This window comes from Pinus tabuliformis, chromosome 6, assembly GCF_031772625.1.
Source record: "Pinus tabuliformis cultivar Carrire ecotype Pingquan chromosome 6, CPIR1, whole genome shotgun sequence".
NCBI classification, from domain to species: domain Eukaryota; kingdom Viridiplantae; phylum Streptophyta; class Pinopsida; order Pinales; family Pinaceae; genus Pinus; species Pinus tabuliformis.
Window position 1 is genome coordinate 362,309,692 of NC_142292.1, and position 21,897 is coordinate 362,331,588.

At 39.6% G+C, this 21,897-nt stretch overlaps 1 protein-coding gene across 1 annotated transcript in view; it reads right to left on the bottom strand.

Moving 5' to 3' along the window:
• Positions 1-21,897, bottom strand: part of LOC149258799 (subtilisin-like protease SBT6.1) — a 327,819-nt gene that overhangs the window by 268,945 nt on the left and 36,977 nt on the right. Inside the window, 1 exon segment of the mRNA XM_089416280.1 lies at positions 7,702-7,830. Coding sequence (XP_089272406.1) covers positions 7,702-7,830 — 129 coding nt within the window.

Here is a 21,897-nt window from a genome sequence, read left to right on the forward strand (position 1 = left end):
AGATTAACACACTAGGATTCTCCTAAAGTTCTAATGACAAAATCCATCCCGGCTTTGGGGTCAGGTTGAAGGAAAACTCTGCCGATCATGGATCGGTGAGACGAAAAACCTTCCGGGATGTAGATTACCACTAGAAAGTTAGGTCCACCTAGGTAATTTACATACACGACTCATATCTGCTAAGATTATTTACAATTCATACATGCAGACTGGGTTTACAATCAAAATGATCAAGCTGCTGATGACTGCAGGATGGCACGGACACGTCGATCAGGTGCTGCCCCTTTTTGCCAAAAAAAAAAGGGGGTGTACTGCATGGGTAGTTGACCTGTAGTGGTCAACAGGCCCCAATGATGGTTGCCCATCCTCCTCCATCATGGGCTCAACATGAACCTCCAATAGCCTCTCCCCAAAAGGCCCATCATGCATATTGTGCATATCATCCTCCTGAGTTGACGCATGCTCCACCATATGTTGCTCCTGCTAAATCATCACTCGTGACTCATCTTCCCGAATGTCTCCCATAGGGTCCAGTCACTGCTCACCATACACACTGGCATATAAATTTGGCTTGCTTATGCTCCACAAAGACACCCTCGTATGATCCCATGGACACATCCAAAGAAAAGTCCTCGTCCTAAAAGATAGAAGGAATATCCTCCTACTCTACCTCTGCCATCTCCTCTGCATCTCTCAAGCATGAGTGGTCAGGTCCCCAAGGTTCCTTGCAAGTGAAGCAAACACCCTTCCTTCTCAACTCATTCTTGCTACATGTTGGTCACCATAAATTCTCTGCAACTCCTCCTGGCCAATTGTCTCCTGAAGAGTCCAATGTTTTTCTCAACTAACCTTTCGGCCAATCCATAAGCAGCAGGTGAGACCAATTGTTCCTCCCTCCAAATGACCAACAACTTAGACTGTAACCTCCTGCAAATGGCATCATGGCCTCCCATACATGAGGACAAAATGGACTACATATGTGTCATGATTGTATCAGGATGATGTTTCCTAATGTTGAAGAAGCATTGGAACATCTACAAGATCAAATTGTCACACTCCAGGTCAAACATGAGGTCATAAGATCTAACCAAGGCCATGACTTCTAGAATCTCTAGCCTCTTCCCAAAGGTAGAGCCCTCACTGTTATCCAAATCCTGAAAGGTCTCCACTATCAGTCTGAAGACTCTCCTCATAATCTCATCACTGTAAGGAGGTATAGGTGCGGTCAGCATCATGATACTACTAAGATAAGAGGCAACTGGAAGTTTGACTCCTATACAAGGATGCTCCAAAAAATTGTGTTGTCTCAGAGCAAGCATGGCTGGTTTTAGAGCCTAAATCAAGCTCTTTCCATTTGAGAGATGTACCTTGGAGAGGAGTGGAGCAAGTTATTCTAGTTTGAGAAGGGCTTTTGTTGTAACCCCCATACATCTCAAAGCTGTTCCAAGTGCATAAATTTTGGGTCCCAACTCATGTTCTTTTTGTGGTTGTTTTTGCTGTAGCATATAAAGTATCTCTTTGGACAATGCTCTGTTGATTGTTGCTGCTAGTTTGTGAGGGGAGATGATGAATGTTTTGTCCATCTTGACTTAATGGTGGCAAGTACATCAAACTCAATAGAAGTAAAAGATAGCAATTGACATAGACCTCTCACCCAACTCAGCAATGGCCTGGCATTTATACCAGCCCTTATGTACAGCAAGGAAGACAACAGACTCTATGACTAATGACAATACGCCCAGGAAAAATTCGTCACAACAGGGCAACTTATGATAATGTGGGTATCAGACCTTAACCAAATCCTCACGGGTATTCACAGAATTTAAAGAAGACTGATACAAACAAACCCAGAAAATTTTCATGCAAAGCATATGGTCATCACTGAAGGGTTCTTTGTTGAAGTACCCAAGGGAAACTTTCATCAAACAGTTTGCAATATTGTTACTGTAGGTGTGATTTTGAGTTGATATTCGAGCATATGAGGGTAGTGATGCAATTAATGTAAATACAGGGACAACCAAAATCGTATTAATACCTTGACATGACAGCAGTAATTAATGGTAATAGGAGAAACCATGACATCGCCTCCAATATGATATTCAACATTTTTGCACTGTTGTAGCAAATGTCCCTAGTGAGTCGATTTCATACCATGTTGTCTTTCCACCTCTATACAGCTACCAAAGGGTACACTTAGCTGATAATGTCCACGTACAGCCACCCAACCAACTGTGTTTCTCTAAAAATAAAACTCATGCTTTCGATGTTGGAAAAGACACACACGTCCAACAGGGAAGAGATGGCTCTACTCTATGCAAACAACAGTCTACTCTCTTTAAAATGCACCCAGCAATACAAAAAAGGCAGTGGCTTCAGAGCATAAGGAAACATGACTAACTCAACTGCAGTTTCAAAAGGAAACTCGTGCTCTTTACTTAGTTGTAGATCCTCCAGTGATTACAGTTAGTGTGTTAATGTGGCTCTTGACCAAATCGACCCTTACGCTAAGAGAAATGCGGCCAGCCAACAAGCAACTCGTCCCTGCCACAGGTTTACGAAATATGATGCCAAGAGAAAAATTTAGATCTGGGAAACAACTACTTGATCTATAGCCCTGCGCTATCACATTCTCCACATATGGTAGTGTTAATTTTAGGATAACAGTGGTATGTTCTATGCTTAGAGCAATTTTACTTCAATTTCTTTACAAGCCCAATATCAATATCCAGTTTAGCAATCACATCAACATGATAGTAAAATGCAGATAGAACAAAAGACAAGCCAAGACAAGAGGACACAAGATATGGCACCAGCCAGGGACAAACCCCAATGTGGGGAAACCCTTGATCAATTCTTCTTATAATTCTTCAAAAGTTCAGCAGAGAGAGAGTACAATGTATAATATTCACTTGCCCAATTACAGTGAAAATCTGATCAGTCAAATAGAAGAAACAGAAAGCCCTAACCAGAAAGTCAATGTTGGTCAACAGGGCAGAATTCTTCCTCAATTCAGCTCGGTCAAACCCAGTCAACTTCGACCTCCAACAGCAAGTCCAATCAGCCCAAAAACAGTCTGAAAAAGTCCAGTCAAACCTGGTCAACAAAAGTCAATGCAGCAGCCAGCCCTAGCACAATCAACGCTGGTCAAACAGAGGTCAAACTGCCTCGGATTTTGTGCCCAGAACTGCGACCTACTCAAACAGAAATCCTCCACCAAAACCTGCACTCAAAACAGGTCAACGCAAGTCAAAAACAGCCTCTGCAATTTTGGTCAACTATGGTCAACGGCTGGAACAGAAAACCCTTCCTTTTCTTCGCACGTGTGGAGAGCAGCCTCTGAATTTCGTACCTAATCAAATGAAGGAGAGAGAAGATTGTGAGTGAGTGAAGTGTCCAAATGCGGAGGAGGCACCATGTATTTATATGCAAACGTTGAGGATGAATAGACGTGACTGTTGGGCTTTTGAGCCTACACGAGTTCGCTGGCCAACCTTGACAATTTGTCCATAATCAAAATAAATTCATAATTCCATTTGTATATGTCAGAATGGGATGATCTTCAAATCAATCCTACACCTCCCGAAGAGAGAAATCCAATAAAAATATGAGCTACCTCATATGAGTTGTCCATTGTGAAGTTTGGCCCTAGTTGCCAAATTTAATCGAACCCCTGGACAAGCATTCACCGCCATTTGATCTCACGCACAACAGCTACTACAAGTCCTCACGATACTTATTATTGATACATCTATCAGCTTTGCGTACAGGGATACAGTTTACTTTATAACACATTTGTTGCGTTGAACGATCACACCATACAATAGTTGTTTAATTATTGCGTAGTGAAATGCTCTAGTTGTGTCTTAACTCGCGTTGAGGGAATGATTCAACGCTCAACAGCAGTCCATGCGCACTGCTTCAGGCTCTTGACTTTGATCACGCATATTCACTGCATTTGGCTGTCACGTTTGGCTTCCACCTGAATCAACATGCTCATAGCAATTTTTCTGTAAATTTGACCTTCAATCCTTACACAATAGGCCTTTTTCCTCCCCGCTGCTTATGGTCACATGCAAGGCCCCTTTTGTGTAGTGTGCGTCTCCCATTAAGTAGAACGGCCCACCACAATCATCACTTAATGAGTAGTTCAACATTTTTGTAGAGCCCACGCGATTGGATCCGATAATGATCATATGTTGACGATATGTGCGTCTGTTTTGAAATGTCGGTAGGCTGCACCAATTAATTATTCGACCCTAGTAGAAACCCGAACATGTGCAAATGCGTTCAAAACTTCTGAACAGAAACCTTCGCTTTGTCTTCACCGATTTGGCCAGAATGCATAATTGTTTCATCTTCGTGCATTCCAACCAATGTGCTCTAGGCTTCAGTTACTTGGCTTGTGCGTGAAAGGGTTTCATGGTCTTCCCCATTAGAATGATGCTCACAACCTATTGTATAATATACTTGGCTTCTAATTGATCTCAACCTACACCAAGAGTTGCAATTTTGGTCCTTAAAAAATAATAACTCAGACCTCAAGATAATTACGACAAATGATTAGCGGCAATAATATGATCTCGGTAACTATAATTGTCTCCAACAAAAATAACCCATGAACTTGATTGCAAATATGTCAAACTTGGCATCATTATGATTTACACCCACAACTAGCCAAAATCATGCTCTAATACCACTGTAATAACCCAAATGGGAAATTTTGGAAATTTTTCAACAAAATTTGAGACAACCGTAAAGCAAATGTAAACACAGTAAAGGGGTTTTTATCATGAGCTTGTAATTAATTTCCTGAAATTTTACAGAATTAACTAACAACACTGTTGAGGGTACCTACCTGTGCACCTGCGGTTGATGATGCCTCCAACTCCCTGAGCACTTGCGGTTGATGATGCCTCTAGCTCCCTGAGCACCTGCGGTTGATGATGCCTCCAGCTCCCTGCTTCGGTTACCAAAAGACCGAATCCACCCAACCAAACTGAGCAGAACCTCGCTACCCAGTCCAGTAAGCTTCTTAGTTGAAGCGGACTGTTCCCCCGTGCCCAGAAACCTCAGAACAAACCGCACTCTTCCTGTTGGTAACTTCAGTTTATGGATGTCCTCCCTTCTGCAGTTTCCCCTTCCTCCGTTCTTTTCCTTCCTTCCCGGCCCCCTTCCAAAATGCTTCTCGGTGGTTTATATCTTGTTTCTTGGCGGTGGCCGCTCTTCCACCAGCAGCCCACCGCTTAGCCTCCTGGTGACACCCTTCCCTGTCACGTATCCTCTATATTTCTTTTATGGTCATGTATATATATTTCCTTTATGATTCAATAAATTATATTTCTTTATGATTTAATAAAATATATTTCTTTTATCATTTAATAAATATATTTCTTTTATGGTTTAGTAAAGTACTTCTTTTAATATAAAGATCATAAGGTTATGCTAAGTACCTTACTTTTAATTAATTTATTATATTATTATTATAATTTATTGAAAATCTAAAATATATAATTATATAACCATCTTTTAGGATTTAGCTTAATTTTTAGCATCTATCCTTTTATTGTTATGTTTACATTATACATTTTAAATTTAGTATCTACCCATTATTCATGATACATTAAGCAATATGGGTGCCTGATGGGTGAATAGAACTTCTATTTGAAGAAGTGTCATGATATTTAATACTTATAGTTAATTTAGTATATAAATACTAGTGCGGTGTATGCGACACACGCATATGTAGCTATCATATGCATGCATCGTATGCCTGCTATTATTCTTGTGTTCTCTATATTTATAGATAGGTCGTTACAAAATTCTTCACAAGGAAATTTCATTCATCCAACATAAGATTGCCATGTAAAATATAACAAATAAAGTGTTGCAACTCAAAAATATGATGGATAGAAATAAGAGGAACAAAATAATCTCAACTTTTATTATAATAGATACTCTAGGGTTTACATGCTTCTACAACCAAAATAGCTAAGATGAAAAGTTGGCCTCCAAGATTATCTGCTCACTGGACCAGCCCTCCAAACTGACATGAACTGCACTATTAAGCTCTCCTGTGAATTCTAGATGAATTCACCAAGGGGAGATGGGTACTCGCCCAATCTAACTAAATCACTTGAGGGTTTTCGTCCTAGGGATACCAATGAAGTAGAGAACTGGGTCCTCCAACCTTTCACACAAGAAAAAAGACCAAATCCAAGATGTACCCTAATGGCCTCCTCCTCTTTTTATAAATCTGATAGACCCCTCTAGAACCTCCTATTTTATTATTATTTTAATCATGCAGCACTTTTTCCCTCTTTTTATTTCAATTAGAATGGTAAATTGGTCACCATACTCTATCTCTGACCACTGAAAGCCACTTCTCAGCATCCCATCTTGTAGATCTTCTCATTTTGGTTCCGAAGAACTATTACACTGAGGTGTTCCATCAATTAATCCTCCCGGAATGCCACCTCGAGCATAATTAATTAAGTTAGGCCCCATAATAATGCAATTTTTTGAAAGTTGTCGGAATGCAACGGAACAAAAGACAATCTATGCAGGTGACAAAATATGCCAAGCGAATGCCATCGGATCCCATAAAAACCCCTCAAAACTCCCTCGGAACCCCTGATGACATAAACCTGCACCCATGATCTGGCCATCCCGTACCCTGGAAATCCACCCTGGCCGCACCATGGAGGAAAATAAAAATGGGGATATGACATTCCTCCTGAGAACACGGACACCAACTCTAAGCGTGTCATCTTCTCACTCTTCTAATTAAACAAATGTTTCCCATGGATGAACTTTTTCAACAGTTTGTTCGATAAGGTTGTCATGATGTTGATGTTATTATACCCCATGTATATATTCAAGAATTTAAGCATCAAGTTTCTAGGATAGGTGGCAAACTCTACAAAGACAAACAAACAAAAAACTCAGAATTCATGTTAACTGGATATTAAGATGTTCCTCGAAGATATCTGAGAATGGAAGAAACAGATCTAAAAATTTCGAAAAAAAAAGGCAATAAGCTCATTACAACCACTCCATAAAAGTATCCGAGGAATCATAAAAGTGCACTCTTAGATAACCATAGAAGTAACGGAAAACCCATAAGGATTCAGAAAAAGTGGAAATGTATACCAACAAGAAGAAAAGTTCATAAAGGACAAGAGCAATTTCCCAATGGGCCTTTGAAGTCTGATTTATGGTGATATATTTACAGTCCAGTAAGGAATCATAGAAGTGCACTCTGGGATAACCATACAAGTCACAGAAAACCCATCAGGATTCAGAACAAGTGGAAATGTATCTAACAACAAGAAGAACATAAAGTACAAGAGAAATTTCTCAATGGTTCTTTGAAGTCTGATCTATTATGATGATATATTTATAGTCCAGTAAGGAATTATGAATCAGATATAGAATCCATGGCCTAGATAAAAGTTGCTCCAAAATCTTGTCAGCCCAATCTCTTCGCATACTAAAATAGGAATGAACCCATTACATCACGTAACATAAAATAAAGAAACTTTAGTGAAAGGAGATAAAACATATTCAAGGGCAATGACTGTGTGCACATCTAAAAAAGGCAAGCTTAGTGTCTAAATTTTTTTCTTTCTAATCTGCTCCTTGCTGGCATGCATTAACAATAAGCGACATTAGTTCAATTCCTGCCCAGGATAGAAATGATACCTTGATGTTCCGGAAGTGTGGATGATCAGCTCTTATACCAGTATCAAATATTGCCATCTTTATGTTTGAACCTGTAAATCCTTTTCCCCACAGCTTTTCAGCTCCAAACATGGATGTGATTTGTGAACGCTTCAAACCATCACAAAACATAAGCAATATCAGAAAGAAGGATACAGGGTTGAAAACTGCCAGATGACATTAAGATACAAGTCATCAAGAATAAACTGACATTAAGTAACCAATGTACATATATGTTTAATCATTAATGTTTCAGCATATGGAATTGCATTATGTCTCTATAAATAAACGAATCATTTTGCTTTCTTAAGAATCACAATGGATTAAATAAAGCAAGTCATCTCTAAACAGAATGTCAAAAAGGGGATAGCAATTGATAGCTGTGGAGGCTCAATGTATAGAAACTGAAGACTGTCCTTTTTCAGAAAATAACAGGATTCTCTCCTTATGTTTTATATGGTACAAAGATCAACAGCAGACGGTAGTAGTAGTACAGCCAGAAAATTGGCATTCTGCTGGGACCAAAGTAGCCAGTTATCATCCGAGACAAGCATTGTACATTCCTATGCTAAATTTTCTACCCTTGTTTGAAGGGTATAAGCCACCTGAAATCAACAGGAGATAGGCAATACATCGTTGATGTAATAATTTATTCACTAATCATTACTTTCGTATACAGTTTGATGTACTTTAGGTTATAAAGTTACATCATGTTTATTATGAAATAAATAAATGAAGCTAGAAAAAGGTTTTACATAACTTACAAAATGCACACCTTGCCTCTTATGTATTGAGACAGTTTATCATTGAATAATCAAGCCAGACATAATTCTCTCTTCTGTTTCTGCACTGTTTTTCTGCCTACGTTTTTGTTCTCTAACATGGTACTAGGGAGTTGTACTTGAGACAGGACAGTGCCTGGGTATTGATTTGCATGAATATGTAAACCGTGAAGCTATTAACAGTTGTTCCAATCAGCAAGAACCCAGCACTGACTTTAAGGACCAAGAAGGGAAGAAACAATTAAAGTGGTTCTCTAAGGCATTGGAGAATGTCCAGTTGGAGGATATTCCTCAACGAAGGGAGGAAAGTTCATGTGGGAGACTTATCAAAAGAGGTAAGAAACCTAAAGGTGTTAATTATTCTTTGATAATTCAAAACCTTTTGAAGCTCAAACCTATGAAGAGGCCAAAGGCAACCAGACTGGGAGAAAGCAATGCAAGTGGAGTATGATGCACTCACAAAAATAAACGTGAGGTGTTTGAGGAATTAAATACTGCAAAAAACTTGGAATATAAAGATCTCCATTGAAGGTACAAGAATATATATTAAAATGTATGAATGATAATGATCTTACAAATGAGAGTGAAGGCCTGCGTATATACCCTAGGTAGGTGCCTCTTCATGGACAGTCAAGTCCCATTTAAACATGCCTCTTCAGCACTAATTACTAATTAATTAATCATTATTACAATTATCATTATTATTTATATTTATATTATCTATATATATTTTATTCATAACATTGCCTTCCTCCTCAAAAAGCTTTGTCCTCAAAGCTTGTTGATGAAAAGGCTTGATCTCTTTTGAATGTCTTCTCGTCTCGAAACTGTCATCTTTGTTGATACAAGTTGATATGATCCTCTAAGTGATAAGCAAAATTGTCAGACTGAAAATGGATCTGACCATCCTAGATTAATCTTCTATGGAATATTCTGATCACTGGAAATTTGTAACGAACTGTCATCATAGGACTGGATTGAGCTTACTTCAATATTCTTCGGAACATCAGTTTGTTGTTTCTATTCTGAATGGTACAGATACATAGCTTGATTGAGTTGTCTACTCTCGTGATTCGGATGTCGATAGGGAACTTTTTTGGTTTGACTTTCCCTTATTAGGAGTGTGGCAATTTTTTTATTTTCTTCTGGTGAGGATGTTGTTGAGTTGGTTACAGAACCTTCACTTGGGATGTTCATCGTCTGAACTGCAACATCTAAGTGTGTATTTTCTTCAACTTGCTTGTCTACTTCTTGAGTTGTGACATTCACTAGATCGGTATTTATTCCCTTATCTTCAACCTAGACTATTACAACTGGAGACTTCGATACTTCTTAACTTGTTATAACTTGTCTTTTAATGACTTTTTGTCCTTAAGCTTTTTTATTTGTGTTAATAATTTTTCGCTATGGTTTTTAAGCCGAGAAACTTCATTTTTGTCAGCGCTGATCTTATCAACTTCTCTTTGCATATTTTGTAGTACTTTTTTACCTTCTTGAAAAATTAATTTTGAAACATCTTGTATGTCTTCTGGCATCACTGAATTTGGCTTTAATGTAACATCTTGTAGTGTTATTTTTCTCTTTTTGTATGAAAATGTCAAAAACTTCTTTTTCGTATTCAGGATGAAGGAACCTAGGGTTTCCATCCAGGGTGAACCTAAAATAATGTCACCTTGATCGCTCCATAGGGTTTGAACTGAGTATTGTGATATGAATGTATAATCTCTAATGTTTAATTGTAAATTGGTTATGTCATAATTTTTGTTGTTATAACAATCTAATTTTTCGATTATATTTGACTCGGGAATCACTAATTGGTTTGCGATTTTAGGTTTTATATAATTTTTATCTTCGGCTAGCGAGATAGCAATAGTAACATCCTTCCCTACAAAAGACACTTTAATTCTAAATAGCACTGAGGCATAGTTATATTTAGTTTCTGAGAATCTTTCGGTCTTCATTTCTGAATTAGATGTCATTTTGCTTGTTAAGATGACTTAAGTTGCCTTGTATCTTTTATTAAATGATCCCTTTACTTCCCAAGTTTGATATCCTTATTTTTAAATAATTTTATTATTCCTTTTATACCCTTTCGAACTATATTATTCCTTCAAACTTCAAACCTTAGTATAAAATTGTTTACTAATGTTCCCTTTTAAGAAATAAAATCTTTCTACCTTATAACTTCACACTTAAAAATCACCTTCTTTTTTCCTCTATAATAATACCTTCTTCCTTTCTTTTATTTTTTTCAAATAAACACCCTTCTTTTATTCTTTTATTTTTTATTTTTTATTTCTTTTCTTTTCTTTATAAATACCTCCTTATACTTTCGAAAGATATTCCCCTAAATAATAAAATTACCCTTCTTAAGCTCACTAATGTTAATGATTTAATATATATATATATAATCACTTGGTATTTTATTAATCTCCTTTTTTTACCACTTATTCACTTTATCCTTAAGATCTCCTTTAATTTTTCCTAATTTTTTAGTGGATAAATATATACAAATATAAAGGTCTCCTCAGCAACTTTTAAAATATCCCCTTTCCACTTATCTTTTGATTTTTTCAATGGAATGTCGTTAAACTCTTTTAATTTAGGCTTGCTAACAAATTAAGAAATTTGTGATGAGATGTGACCCAATAGTCAGTCACATGGAGTAGAAGTTAATGTGTTGAAAAAGACACAAATGAACCCCTCAACCCTTCGAGCTCCGCTACATCTAATAATTTTTGAAGTGAGTTAGTGACTTGTTTGTAAAGAGAGGTGTTTTTGCTCAAATTTTTTTGAACAACCAATGTGTATTGCACAGAAGTTCATTCGCTAGTATGGACAATTGAATAAAAAGAAAGTAGTTGCACAGTGGCGATGACAGTGATGGGATGACCTGTACAGTCGGCAGTGGGGACTGTGGTCGATGACGGTCTGCATCAAGTGATTAACTCATGGATGCAGTTGTAGGATACGTCAACAGTTGGAAGGCTCAAGAGCGGAAGGCCTGCGCTATTGTCTATCGTATTTGTGGGGATGTGTACGGCTGTGTGTGTCAATGGAAGTGGTGGCGGGCAAACAATTGATGGTGGGGGAGATTCGACTGGAACTCGGTGATGCGTGCAATGGAAAAGGAAACATGCGGCAACGGTTGGAGTAATAGGTAATGATTCTATGTCTCACTGTGCCGCAAAGTTACAATGGCTCGAGTAGTTGCGAGTGCAATAACGATGCCTGCGGTTGGACAACGGCGGCAGTTCAAGGTACCAACCAAAGGCGTAGGCGAGGGATGTCGTCAATAAGAGTCATGTGATCCACTAGAGGACACAACTGTTAGCAACTGATGAACGGTCGATCTAAGATTTGGTCCGTTGACTTATATATATATATATTTTAATTTTTTTTCTAGCAATTTTTTTATATATATAATTTTTTTGTAATATTTTAACTTTTCGTTTTTTCTTTTTTAATATTCTTTTTTGCCCTTTTTTCCTTTTTTTTAAATAAACTTATAATATTTCTTTCCTTTTTTTTTCTTTTAATTTTTTTAACCCTCTTTTTTTTTCTATTATATATATATATATAAGTTATTTATTTTTTTATTTTATTTTTTTTCTGATGGCCAAAGGCCTAAATGGCAAAAATGGAGAAACTCCAACTTGTGTAGTGAAACACTTCAATCTTGACGGCAACAATGTTGACGAAACTTTGATGACCAAGGGCATGTATCGAAGAGCGCGACTCTATGCAGCGGTGGAGCAGCCAGAGTATTGAACAACTCTAATACCAAATGGAACGAACAAAGTTCATTCTTCAAGTTAAATACTCCAGAAGACTTGGAATATAAATATCTCCATTGAAGATACAAGAATATATATTAAAATGTATGAATGATAATGATCTTACAAATGAGAGTGAAGGCATGCTTATGTACCCTAGGCAGGTGCCTCTTCATGGAGAGTCATGTCCCATTTAGACATGCCTCTTCAGCACTAATTACTAGTTAACTAATCATTATTACAGTTATCATTATTATTTACATATTTTTTATTCATAACAAACTACCTCCTGATAAGCAACCCTTATGCTGCAAATGAATTTACAAAGTGGAGTATAAGGAGGATAGGTCACTTGACAAGTATAAATCCAGGCTAGTTGCAAATGGCTTTGCACAACAAGGAGTCGATTATGAGGAGACATTTGCCCCAACTATAAAATTGGTCACTATCATGTTGATTCTAACGATAGAAACATATTTTGGTTGGACCATATATCACATGGATGTAAAAAGCACCTTCCTTAATGGTGCAGTCTGGAGGAAGACGTATATATCAATGTTCCACCAAGTTTCCGGGATAGAGGTATGGAGGAACAGGTAGACGCATGGGGGGCATGTGGAAGCACCCCCAAATTTTTAGGAAATTCAAGGGGGATGGGGGATGTTGGGGTCTCTCCATCTCTCTATGTTTGTGTGTGTGTGTCACAAACATGATTCAAAATTAATAATGAAATACAATGATTCATACATCATAAATGATTCAATGAAATACAAATAATAAAATATTGTATACATTGATTTAAATTCATCATTGATTATTTTAGACTCTGATTAGTACTATGAAAAATAGTTGACACTGAAGTCTAAAGACTAGAATGGTATATTGAAATTACTCAAACTCAAAAATAGTAAAGTGACGAGTCAAAGACTTGGTCTAAGGTCACTAATATCTAAAGCCAAGACTTAAAAGTTAAAAATGAAAATGAACAATTGACAATGAACCAATGTTATCATAACTAGACCAGTCATCAAACCAGTCGACCCCAATATAGGGAACCAAAAAAAATGGGACCAAAAATCATGTTGACCAAAAAATACATAAATATTCAAACTTCGAAAAAATCAAAATAAAAATATGTAAATATTCATGTACATCCATATGAATCCAAACCATTATACACAAACATGCAAAATTTTTCAGCAATGTTTCAAGTAAGGGTGCATAAAGCCAAAATAGCACCAAGTGCAATCCATCTTTGAACCAAAAATATATCAACAAAGAGGCTCTAGATATAGGCGCGCAGAGGGCAGTGGAGCTTTTTTTCCCATTTTATCGCAGAGGGTCGAGGCAGCGAGGTTTTATAATGAAAATTTCAATTTTTTGGCATTTCATTTGCACAGTTAGGCGCGCGGAGGGCAGTGGAGCTTGGAGATTTTGCTTGAAGAGGGCTTGGAGATTTTTCAAGTGTGTGGAGGAGAAAATCAAGAGGAGGAGACCAATTATCTCCATAGAAACAGTATGGGCACCAATTTTTACTTTTATTTTTATTTTCATTGTTCTTAAACATTGTTTTTTTTTTCATTGTTTTTGGTTGGGTAACTTGGCATGGGCACCAATTTTTTTTTGTTTTCATTGTTTTTAAACATTGTTTTTGTATTTTTTCATTGTTTTTAGTTGGGTAACTTGGTATGGGCACCAATTTTTTTTGTTTTCATTGTTTTTGAACATTGTTTTTGTTTTTTTTCATTGTTTTTGGTTGGGTAACTTGGGTTTGGAATGGACAGCGCGCGCTCCTGCTCTGCAACAGTCGACTGCTCCAGCTCGTTCCAGGCCTCTGCGCCCCTCAGTCCGCCCAGCCTCATCAATGGAGGCCAGCGGGGACCCTGATCCCCCTCCTTCGCCGCCTCCGGAGGTGTTAGCCTTCAAATCAATGATAGTTGCTGGCCCAAAGCGCCCACCCTCAGCTTCTCAACAGAAGTTCGTAAAGAAGCTGGACACGATTCCATCGGTAGCCCTACCAGAAGAAGAAACTTGTAAAGCTGCGTTGAACCTTGCGGAGAGAGGCCTTATAGGTCAGTTCACTAGCCTCTGGCCATCTCCCAAGTCGGTGGATGAATGGACCCAAAGGAACTGGAAGCCCCTGATCAAAGAAGGAGTTAAAAGTTATTTTGTAGGCAAGGGTTTCTTTGTGTTTGTCTTTGAAAACCCAAATGACAGAGGTTTAATCTTTAGAAATGGACCGTATTTCATGGGGCCCCAGGGTCTTTACCTGAACAAATGGTCCCCTGATTTCGATCCCACCCAGGACATCCCCTCTGCTGTCCCGGTCTGGGTTAGGCTCCCACATTTGCCTCTTCACTGCTGGAACCAAAAATCCCTACAGATCATAGGTAACGCACTGGGAAAATACATAGATCAGGCAGCGAGAAAAGACCAGTATTCATGCGCCCGTATCTGCGTAGAAGTGGACCTAGAAGAGGGGTTACCGGAAGCTATCAAACTCACTGTAGCTGGGTGGACGCATGTCCAGGAGTTGGACTACGAACAGTTACCCTTTAAATGCAGACATTGCCATGGCCATGGCCACTTTGCAAAGAACTGTAAAAAGAAAGCAGAGGAGCAAGCAGACAAACAGAATGGGGAACAATGGACCCTAGTCCAGAAGAATGCAACCTCAAAAAAAGGCACAGGCAAAGGCAACATGGACGGAGGCCCTAGTAGCACCAAAGCCAACCAGGAAACGGAAGTAAATCCAAAAGGGACAGAAAGTGCTCAGAACAATCAAGTTACCCTACCCCAGGAGAATGTAGAACAGGCGGACACTCCACCTTCAAACAAGGAGGAAGGGGAAGCAATCCAGACCGAGGCCATCCAAGGCAGTCCCTCCAATCCCTCATATGCAGAGATAGCAAGGAAAAAACCAGTTGAAAGCTCTGGTTCCTCGGAGGATGAAACCTACGAGCGACAAACGAAAAAAGCTGGAAGGAAATCCCGCAAAGAAAAGAGGGAGGAGGAGGCAGAAAGACTCAAAACACAAGGAAGCCAAGCAACCATAGAAATGTCTATTGGGCAAAATATCAGACCAAGGCCTTCCAAGGGAGGCCTCAATACTCCCTCAAGTAAATAATGAATCTCGTCTCTTGGAACTGTAGAGGATTGGGGAACCCCTCCAAAATAGAAGCAGTTAAGGATCTTATGAAAGCAGAGCCCTCAGATATCCTCATGCTCCAAGAGACCAAAATAGAAGGCCAAGCCCTTCTAGAGATCAGCAGTTCAAAGTGGAATAAAAGAGCAGGCAAAGCTGTCAGCTCAAGGGGAACTTCTGGAGGGCTGGCAACTCTCTGGAACGATGACCTTTTTCATCTGAAAAATCATAAGGAAACACAGCACTGGATCCACACGGAATTGATGCACAAAGCAAGTAAGTTGTCTATTTCCCTTTTCAATCTTTATGTCCCAGTTTCTTATTATGAAAAGCGAGAATGCTGGAACTCCCTTTCAGCCTTCTTAGAGCAGTCATCCCCCAGCAATATCATCATAGCAGGGGATCTCAACATCATTATGAAAGCAAAAGAAAAGAGGGGGGGGATAAGCAATAGAGATCCCATGCTAGACGAGGTGGAGGAACTCTTTCAGCGCTGGGATCTGCTGGACTTCAATCCTATCAGAGGCATTTATACCTGGTCCAATAACAGAGTGGGATCAGATCACATCTCAGCACGGTTAGACAGATTCATGGTACAAAGCTCCATAATGATGAACAAAAAGATAATCATCACTAAAATCCTGCCTAAACTTGCTTCTGATCATAAGCCTATTCAGCTACTCTTGGAAGATGAAGAAGAACTGGGGCCTATTCCATTCCGGTTCAGCCCTCTATGGATCGAGAAGGAAGGTTATATAGAGACAGTGAAGGCAGCTTGGGCCAAAACTTTCACGGGATCCCCAAGCTATGTCTGGGAGCAAAAATTGAAAGCCACTAAGCAGGCTCTGAAGAACTGGATAAAGAGACCAGGCCCCTCTCCTACTGAGCAAAGAAAGGAGTCAGTTCATGCATTGCAGACTCTGCAAACAGAGATGGAAAACAAAGACATCACAACAGAGTTGCTGGAAAAAGAAACAAAAGCCCAACGTTCTGCCCACCAAACTTTCAGAAAGGAAGAAGAATACTGGCGACTAAAATCTAGAAGTTTGTGGTTGAAGGCTGGAGACCGAAACACCTCCTTCTTCCACCGACAATATAGAGCGAGATTGACAAGGAACCACATAGCAGAAATCAAAACATCAGAGGGCACTGTTTGCAAAGGTTTTAATCAAGTCAAAGCTGCCGCTGAAACCCACTTTAGGAATCTTTACAGAGAAGAAACTCACAGAAATAATGAGGAAGCCGCTGATTTCATCGCCAACATCCCTTCTCTTATTAGCCCTGAAGAAAACGCAACTCTCTGCAGGCCAACCACGGAGGAGGAAATCATAAATGTTATCTGGTCCATGGACGCAGATAAGGCTCCCGGGCCTGATGGATTTACAATCCATTTCTACAAGTCTTGTTGGCATATTATCAAAGTTGATCTCTGCAAAATGATAGGCTGGTTCATGAAAAAAGCCAAGATAGGCGGAGGAACCAACTCCACTTACCTCGCTCTAATCCCCAAAGACACCAATCCGGAGACATTCGCAAGATTCAGGCCCATTTCGTTGTGTAACGCTTCATATAAAATTCTGGCTAAACTGCTAGCAAACCGGATCAAGCCGCTGTTAAAAAGACTGATCTCCCCTCCTCAAGGCGGTTTCGTGGAAGGCAGGCATATTCTAGATAATGTAATCCAGGTACAGGAGATCATTCACTCTAGCAAGCAGCGGAATGAAAAAGGCATGTTGATTAAATTAGACATGGCAAACGCCTTCGACAGAGTGGATCGCTCTTTCCTCTGCAATGTCCTTCTCTCATTTGGCTTTTCGACCCAATTCGTAAATCTCATCAAAGCTTGCATTGACAAACCATGGATTGCCCCTTTAGTCAACGGTCGCCCCACAAATTTCTTCCAAAGCCAGAGAGGCATCAGGCAGGGATGCCCCCTCTCCCCATTCCTGTACATCATAATGGCAGATTCCCTCAGTCGTAAACTCACTGCAGAAAGACTAAACGGCAATATCCCGGGTCTCAAACCTTCCCATGGAGCTGAAGCCCTGAACCACGCTCTATTCGCTGATGATTCCCTTCTCCTTGGCGGAGCCTCCATCAGAATTGCCAAAGCCATAAACACAGTTCTCAAAAGTTATTGCAGAGCCTCAGGGGCATTAATAAATGAGAACAAAAGCGAAGTTTTCAGCTGGAATATAGAACAGAGGGAGCTCTCCGGTATAACCACTCTCCTCGGATTCAAAGGACAAGCAACTTGGGATAGATTCAAGTATCTGGGCCTTCCCATTATATCAGGAGCCAATAAAAGAACGCTTTGGAGTGAAATAATCTCGAAAATCAAAACAAAAATTGCAGCGTGGGGAGGCTATTGGCTGACGAAGGGAGGCAAAGTAATTTTAATAAAAGCCATGCTGTCGGCGCTACCAATCTATCAGGCAGCGTTTCTCCTAGCACCAAGAAATGTGGCGGAGCAAATATCCAAACTGCTTAGAGACTTCTTGTGGCAGGGAGGAAAGGGAAACGAAAACAAAATACATCTGGTGAACTGGGACGTGGTGAAAAAAACAAAGGCAGAAGGAGGGCTGCAAATCAGAGATCCAGCTCTTGTCAATTTAGCGCTGGGAGGAAAGATCTTGTGGAAGCTGATCCATGAGCCCTCCCATCCGGTTAGTGTATTGCTGCGCACTAAGTACAGACCCAACAAATCCCTCAGTAATCTTCAGAACGCAAATACAGTCAACAGCACGCAGGTGTGGAAACTTTGCTGCAGGAGCAGCAAGTTCTTCAACAAACAGGTTTACAGGATCCCCGGCAACGGCAAACGCACCCATCTGTGGCTTGACAGTATTATGGGGAAAGAACCTCTGAAGAATAATGAGGACATAGCTGATCTCAGGGACTGGTTGAAGCAAGCAGGAGTCAACACCATATACGATCTGTCAAATTGGGATCATCGTGGAGATTGGGCAGGATGGGATTTTCATGGAGTCCCAGCGCGGTTATCCCATCAACAAACCCTGCTTGAAGATCTGCTGGAGGAAGCAGTGCCTGTCAACAGATCCATGAAAGACAAATGGGGATGGGGTCAGTCCGGAGTCTACACCACAGCAGCAGGATATAGAGCATTGCAGGCCTCAAGAAATAGCAGACAAACCCCGGCTTTTTGGAAGAATGTCTGGGACCCCCTAGCCCTACCAAAAGTGAATTTCTTCTTCTGGACCCTGGCTCATAATAAACTCCTAACTGGTGATAACCTGGAAAAAAGGAATATAGTAGGGCCGCACAGATGTGTGTTATGCAGCAGCAACTTCGAAACAGCCCAGCACCTTTTCTTGGAGTGCAATTTTGCAAAAGAGGTATGGGGAATTATTTTACATGAATTTCAGATTATACTGCCTTCACAAATCTCTGTTGCAGATCTCTACGCCACTTGGAGTCGATTCTATTCCCAGTGCATCCCTTCCAAATCATTCTGGAGTAAAATTTGGACAGCTATCCCAAAATATGTTTGTTGGCAGCTTTGGCTGGCTCGAAATCAACAGATTTTCAAAGAGATGAGGCACTCTCCATTGCAAGTTGCAGCAAAAGCTAAATCCTTTCTCCTGGAAGCAGCCCAACAGTAGTATTTCAAAGAAGACCCATTGCTACTGCCTGAAGAAAAAAGATGGCTAGGCCCGTTAGAGCCCTGCCCGCATAAGCAGCTCCTCTCTCCACAGAAGGCAAATCAGGAATGGCGCATAAGAGATGAAGATGACAAATTCCAATCATGGTGGCGGTCACAAAACTTAACCACAATTTTCTTCGATGGAGCGTCTAAAGGTAATCCCGGAGCCGTCGGTGCTGGGGGGGTCATCTACTCTTCGGATGGGGCTTCAAAAGACTGTTTCAGCTGGGGATTAGGCCAGAAATCTAACAATCAAGCAGAGATTCTTGGGCTTCTCAAAGCTTGCCATATTGCAAGAGACAAAGGTGCCAAAGACCTCCAAGTTTTTGGAGATTCAGAGTTAATAATAAAAAGCCTAAAGCTGGGAAATCTATTTAGCAATGCCAGCCTCAACAAAATACTGGACAGATTGAAGAGAGTTCTCCTAGACTTTGACACATGTAAGTTTTATCATATTCTTAGAAAGTCAAACAGTGAAGTTGATCAGATGGCAAACAAAGGCAGCTCTCAGATGAAAGCGCTGCTAATTGTAAACAATGAAAGCATTGTACAAATGCCCTGAAAATCTAGTAGATCATAATCAGCAACAATCAGAAATCTACAATGTAATAGGAGCCGCTTGGGCAAAGACCCAAGATTTTTTCAAATAAATAAAAATCATAACCGTTTTAGTTATAAAAAAAAACTTGGGTTTGGAATGGGGTTTATGAAATTTGCCAAATGTAAATTTTTTTTAGTTTTTTTTGGTTGGGTTTGGATTCTAGAATGGGGTTTCTTAAAATGTATGTAATTTTTTTTAGTTTTTGTACAATGTAAAAATTAAAATACTAAATTGTAAGTTTGTAACTTGTAAATACTAAATTGTAATCCTTATTTTCCCATAGGTTCACAACTTCACGGAAACACCATTCAAGTTTTCAACTTCAAAGTTCAAAAACAAACATGCCAAGGAAATTGGACCCTTTTTGGGAATATTGTGAACCTAAAGTTCCGAATGGTAGACTAAACTTGACTTGCAAGTTATGTGGGTTCCATATGTCTGGGGGGGGTGTACAGATTGAAGTATCAGCTTGCACAAATCCCTGGATTTGATGTAAGGCCTTGCACAAATACAAATCCTGAACTCATCCGAAGAGCCATGAAAGCATTGGAAGCTTTAGACCAGAATAGAGAGGCCAAAGAAGAAATGAAAAGGCAACCTAAGTCACCTGACACGGGGATTCGGGACACGTAGGATTCGAGATGTTGAAATTTGGTACCGGAGGACAGGTGGTTCCCTAAGGCTTTGATCTTTGGCCTAGGGAAAAGTGTCCAAAAGAATTTAATTTTTCTCCTAAAGTGACTTTATAATTTTTATAAAGTCAAATCTAATTTAAAAGTGACTTTAAGTGATAAAGCTACTAAAGTCTAATTTTAAAGTGACTTTATTAAAGTCAATGAAAAATTAGAAAGGAAAAGTGACTTTGGAAATAAATGACTAAGTGAGTCTTTATTAAAGTGGGGTGAATTAAAAAATAGAAAGTGAGCCCTAGATCTCAATCTATTTCAGCCATTGGATTTAGGGATTACCCAAAAGTCACTTAGGGTTTGAATTAAAAAATAGAAAGTGAGCCATTGGATCTCAATCTATTTCAGCCATTGGATTTAGGGATTACCCAAAAGTCACTTAGGGTTAGATTAAGGGAGGAAAAGGTCATTAATTCTTTCATGAGCAGATTGAGAGAAGGAGAGCAAGAGAGCCATGGAGATTTCTGGACAGTGAGGAGAAGGAGGCTGCAAGTCCGTACAGCAGAGTTTCAGCAGCGGAGTTTCATCAAGGCTGAGTTTCAGCAAGTCTGTACAGCGGAGTTTCAGAAAGTCTGTACAGTGGAGTTTCAGCAAGGCTGAGTTTCAGCGAGTCTGTACAGCGGAGTTTCAGCAAGGCTGAGTTTCGGCAAGTCTGTACAACGGAGTTTCAGCAGGGCGGAGTTTCAGCAAGGCTGAGTTTCAGCAAGTCTGTACAGCGGAGTTTCAGCAGGGCGGAGTTTCAGCAAGTTTGTACAGCAAAGTTTCAGCAAGACGTAGTTTCAGCAAGGTTGGGTTTTAGCAAGTCTGTACAGCGGAGTATCAGCACGGCGAAGTTTCAGCAAGGCTGAGTTTCAGCAAGTCTGTACAGTGGAGTTTCAGCAAGGCTGAGATAAGTTGTAAAAGTTTGCTTGCTGATTTTTGTTGAATATTTCTCTTACTGTAAAATCATTTTCCAAAAATAAAAGAAGCTTTCGAACTAGTTTTCCCCCATAGTTGTAGGGGGTTTTTCCAGGGTCACCTTGACCAAAAATCACTGTGTTTAAATGTGTTGAATGGCTGTTTGTATGTGCTAATATTTATTTCTGCATTTTTCAGCATTCTGTAAAATTTCCAGAATTTGTGTTTTCAGCAAAATTTATTTTCCAGTTGTTGAATGTATGGATATAGGAAAGGGCATTTAACTATTTTGGAGAAATAAAGTGAAACTGAAAACCGAGGTGGGAAATGAGAAATTTTTACATGGTATCGGAGCTTGAGTGCTGAAGTGCAGTTTGGGACAGCAAGGAGGAAAATTACAGCCTGCTAATTTTTCACTCAAAAAAATTCAGCAAGCTGATTTTTCACAAACAGCAGTTTTATCCTTACTACAGCAGTGCTATTTTTCAGTTTTAGGATAGCGGGATGTCATTGGGATTGAGGGTGGAGGATAGGTTGGATGGGCATAGCAATTACAGCTTTTGGAATGAGAGAATGCAGAGTATCTTTGAGGAGGCAGAACTCTGGGACATCATGGTGCATACCACA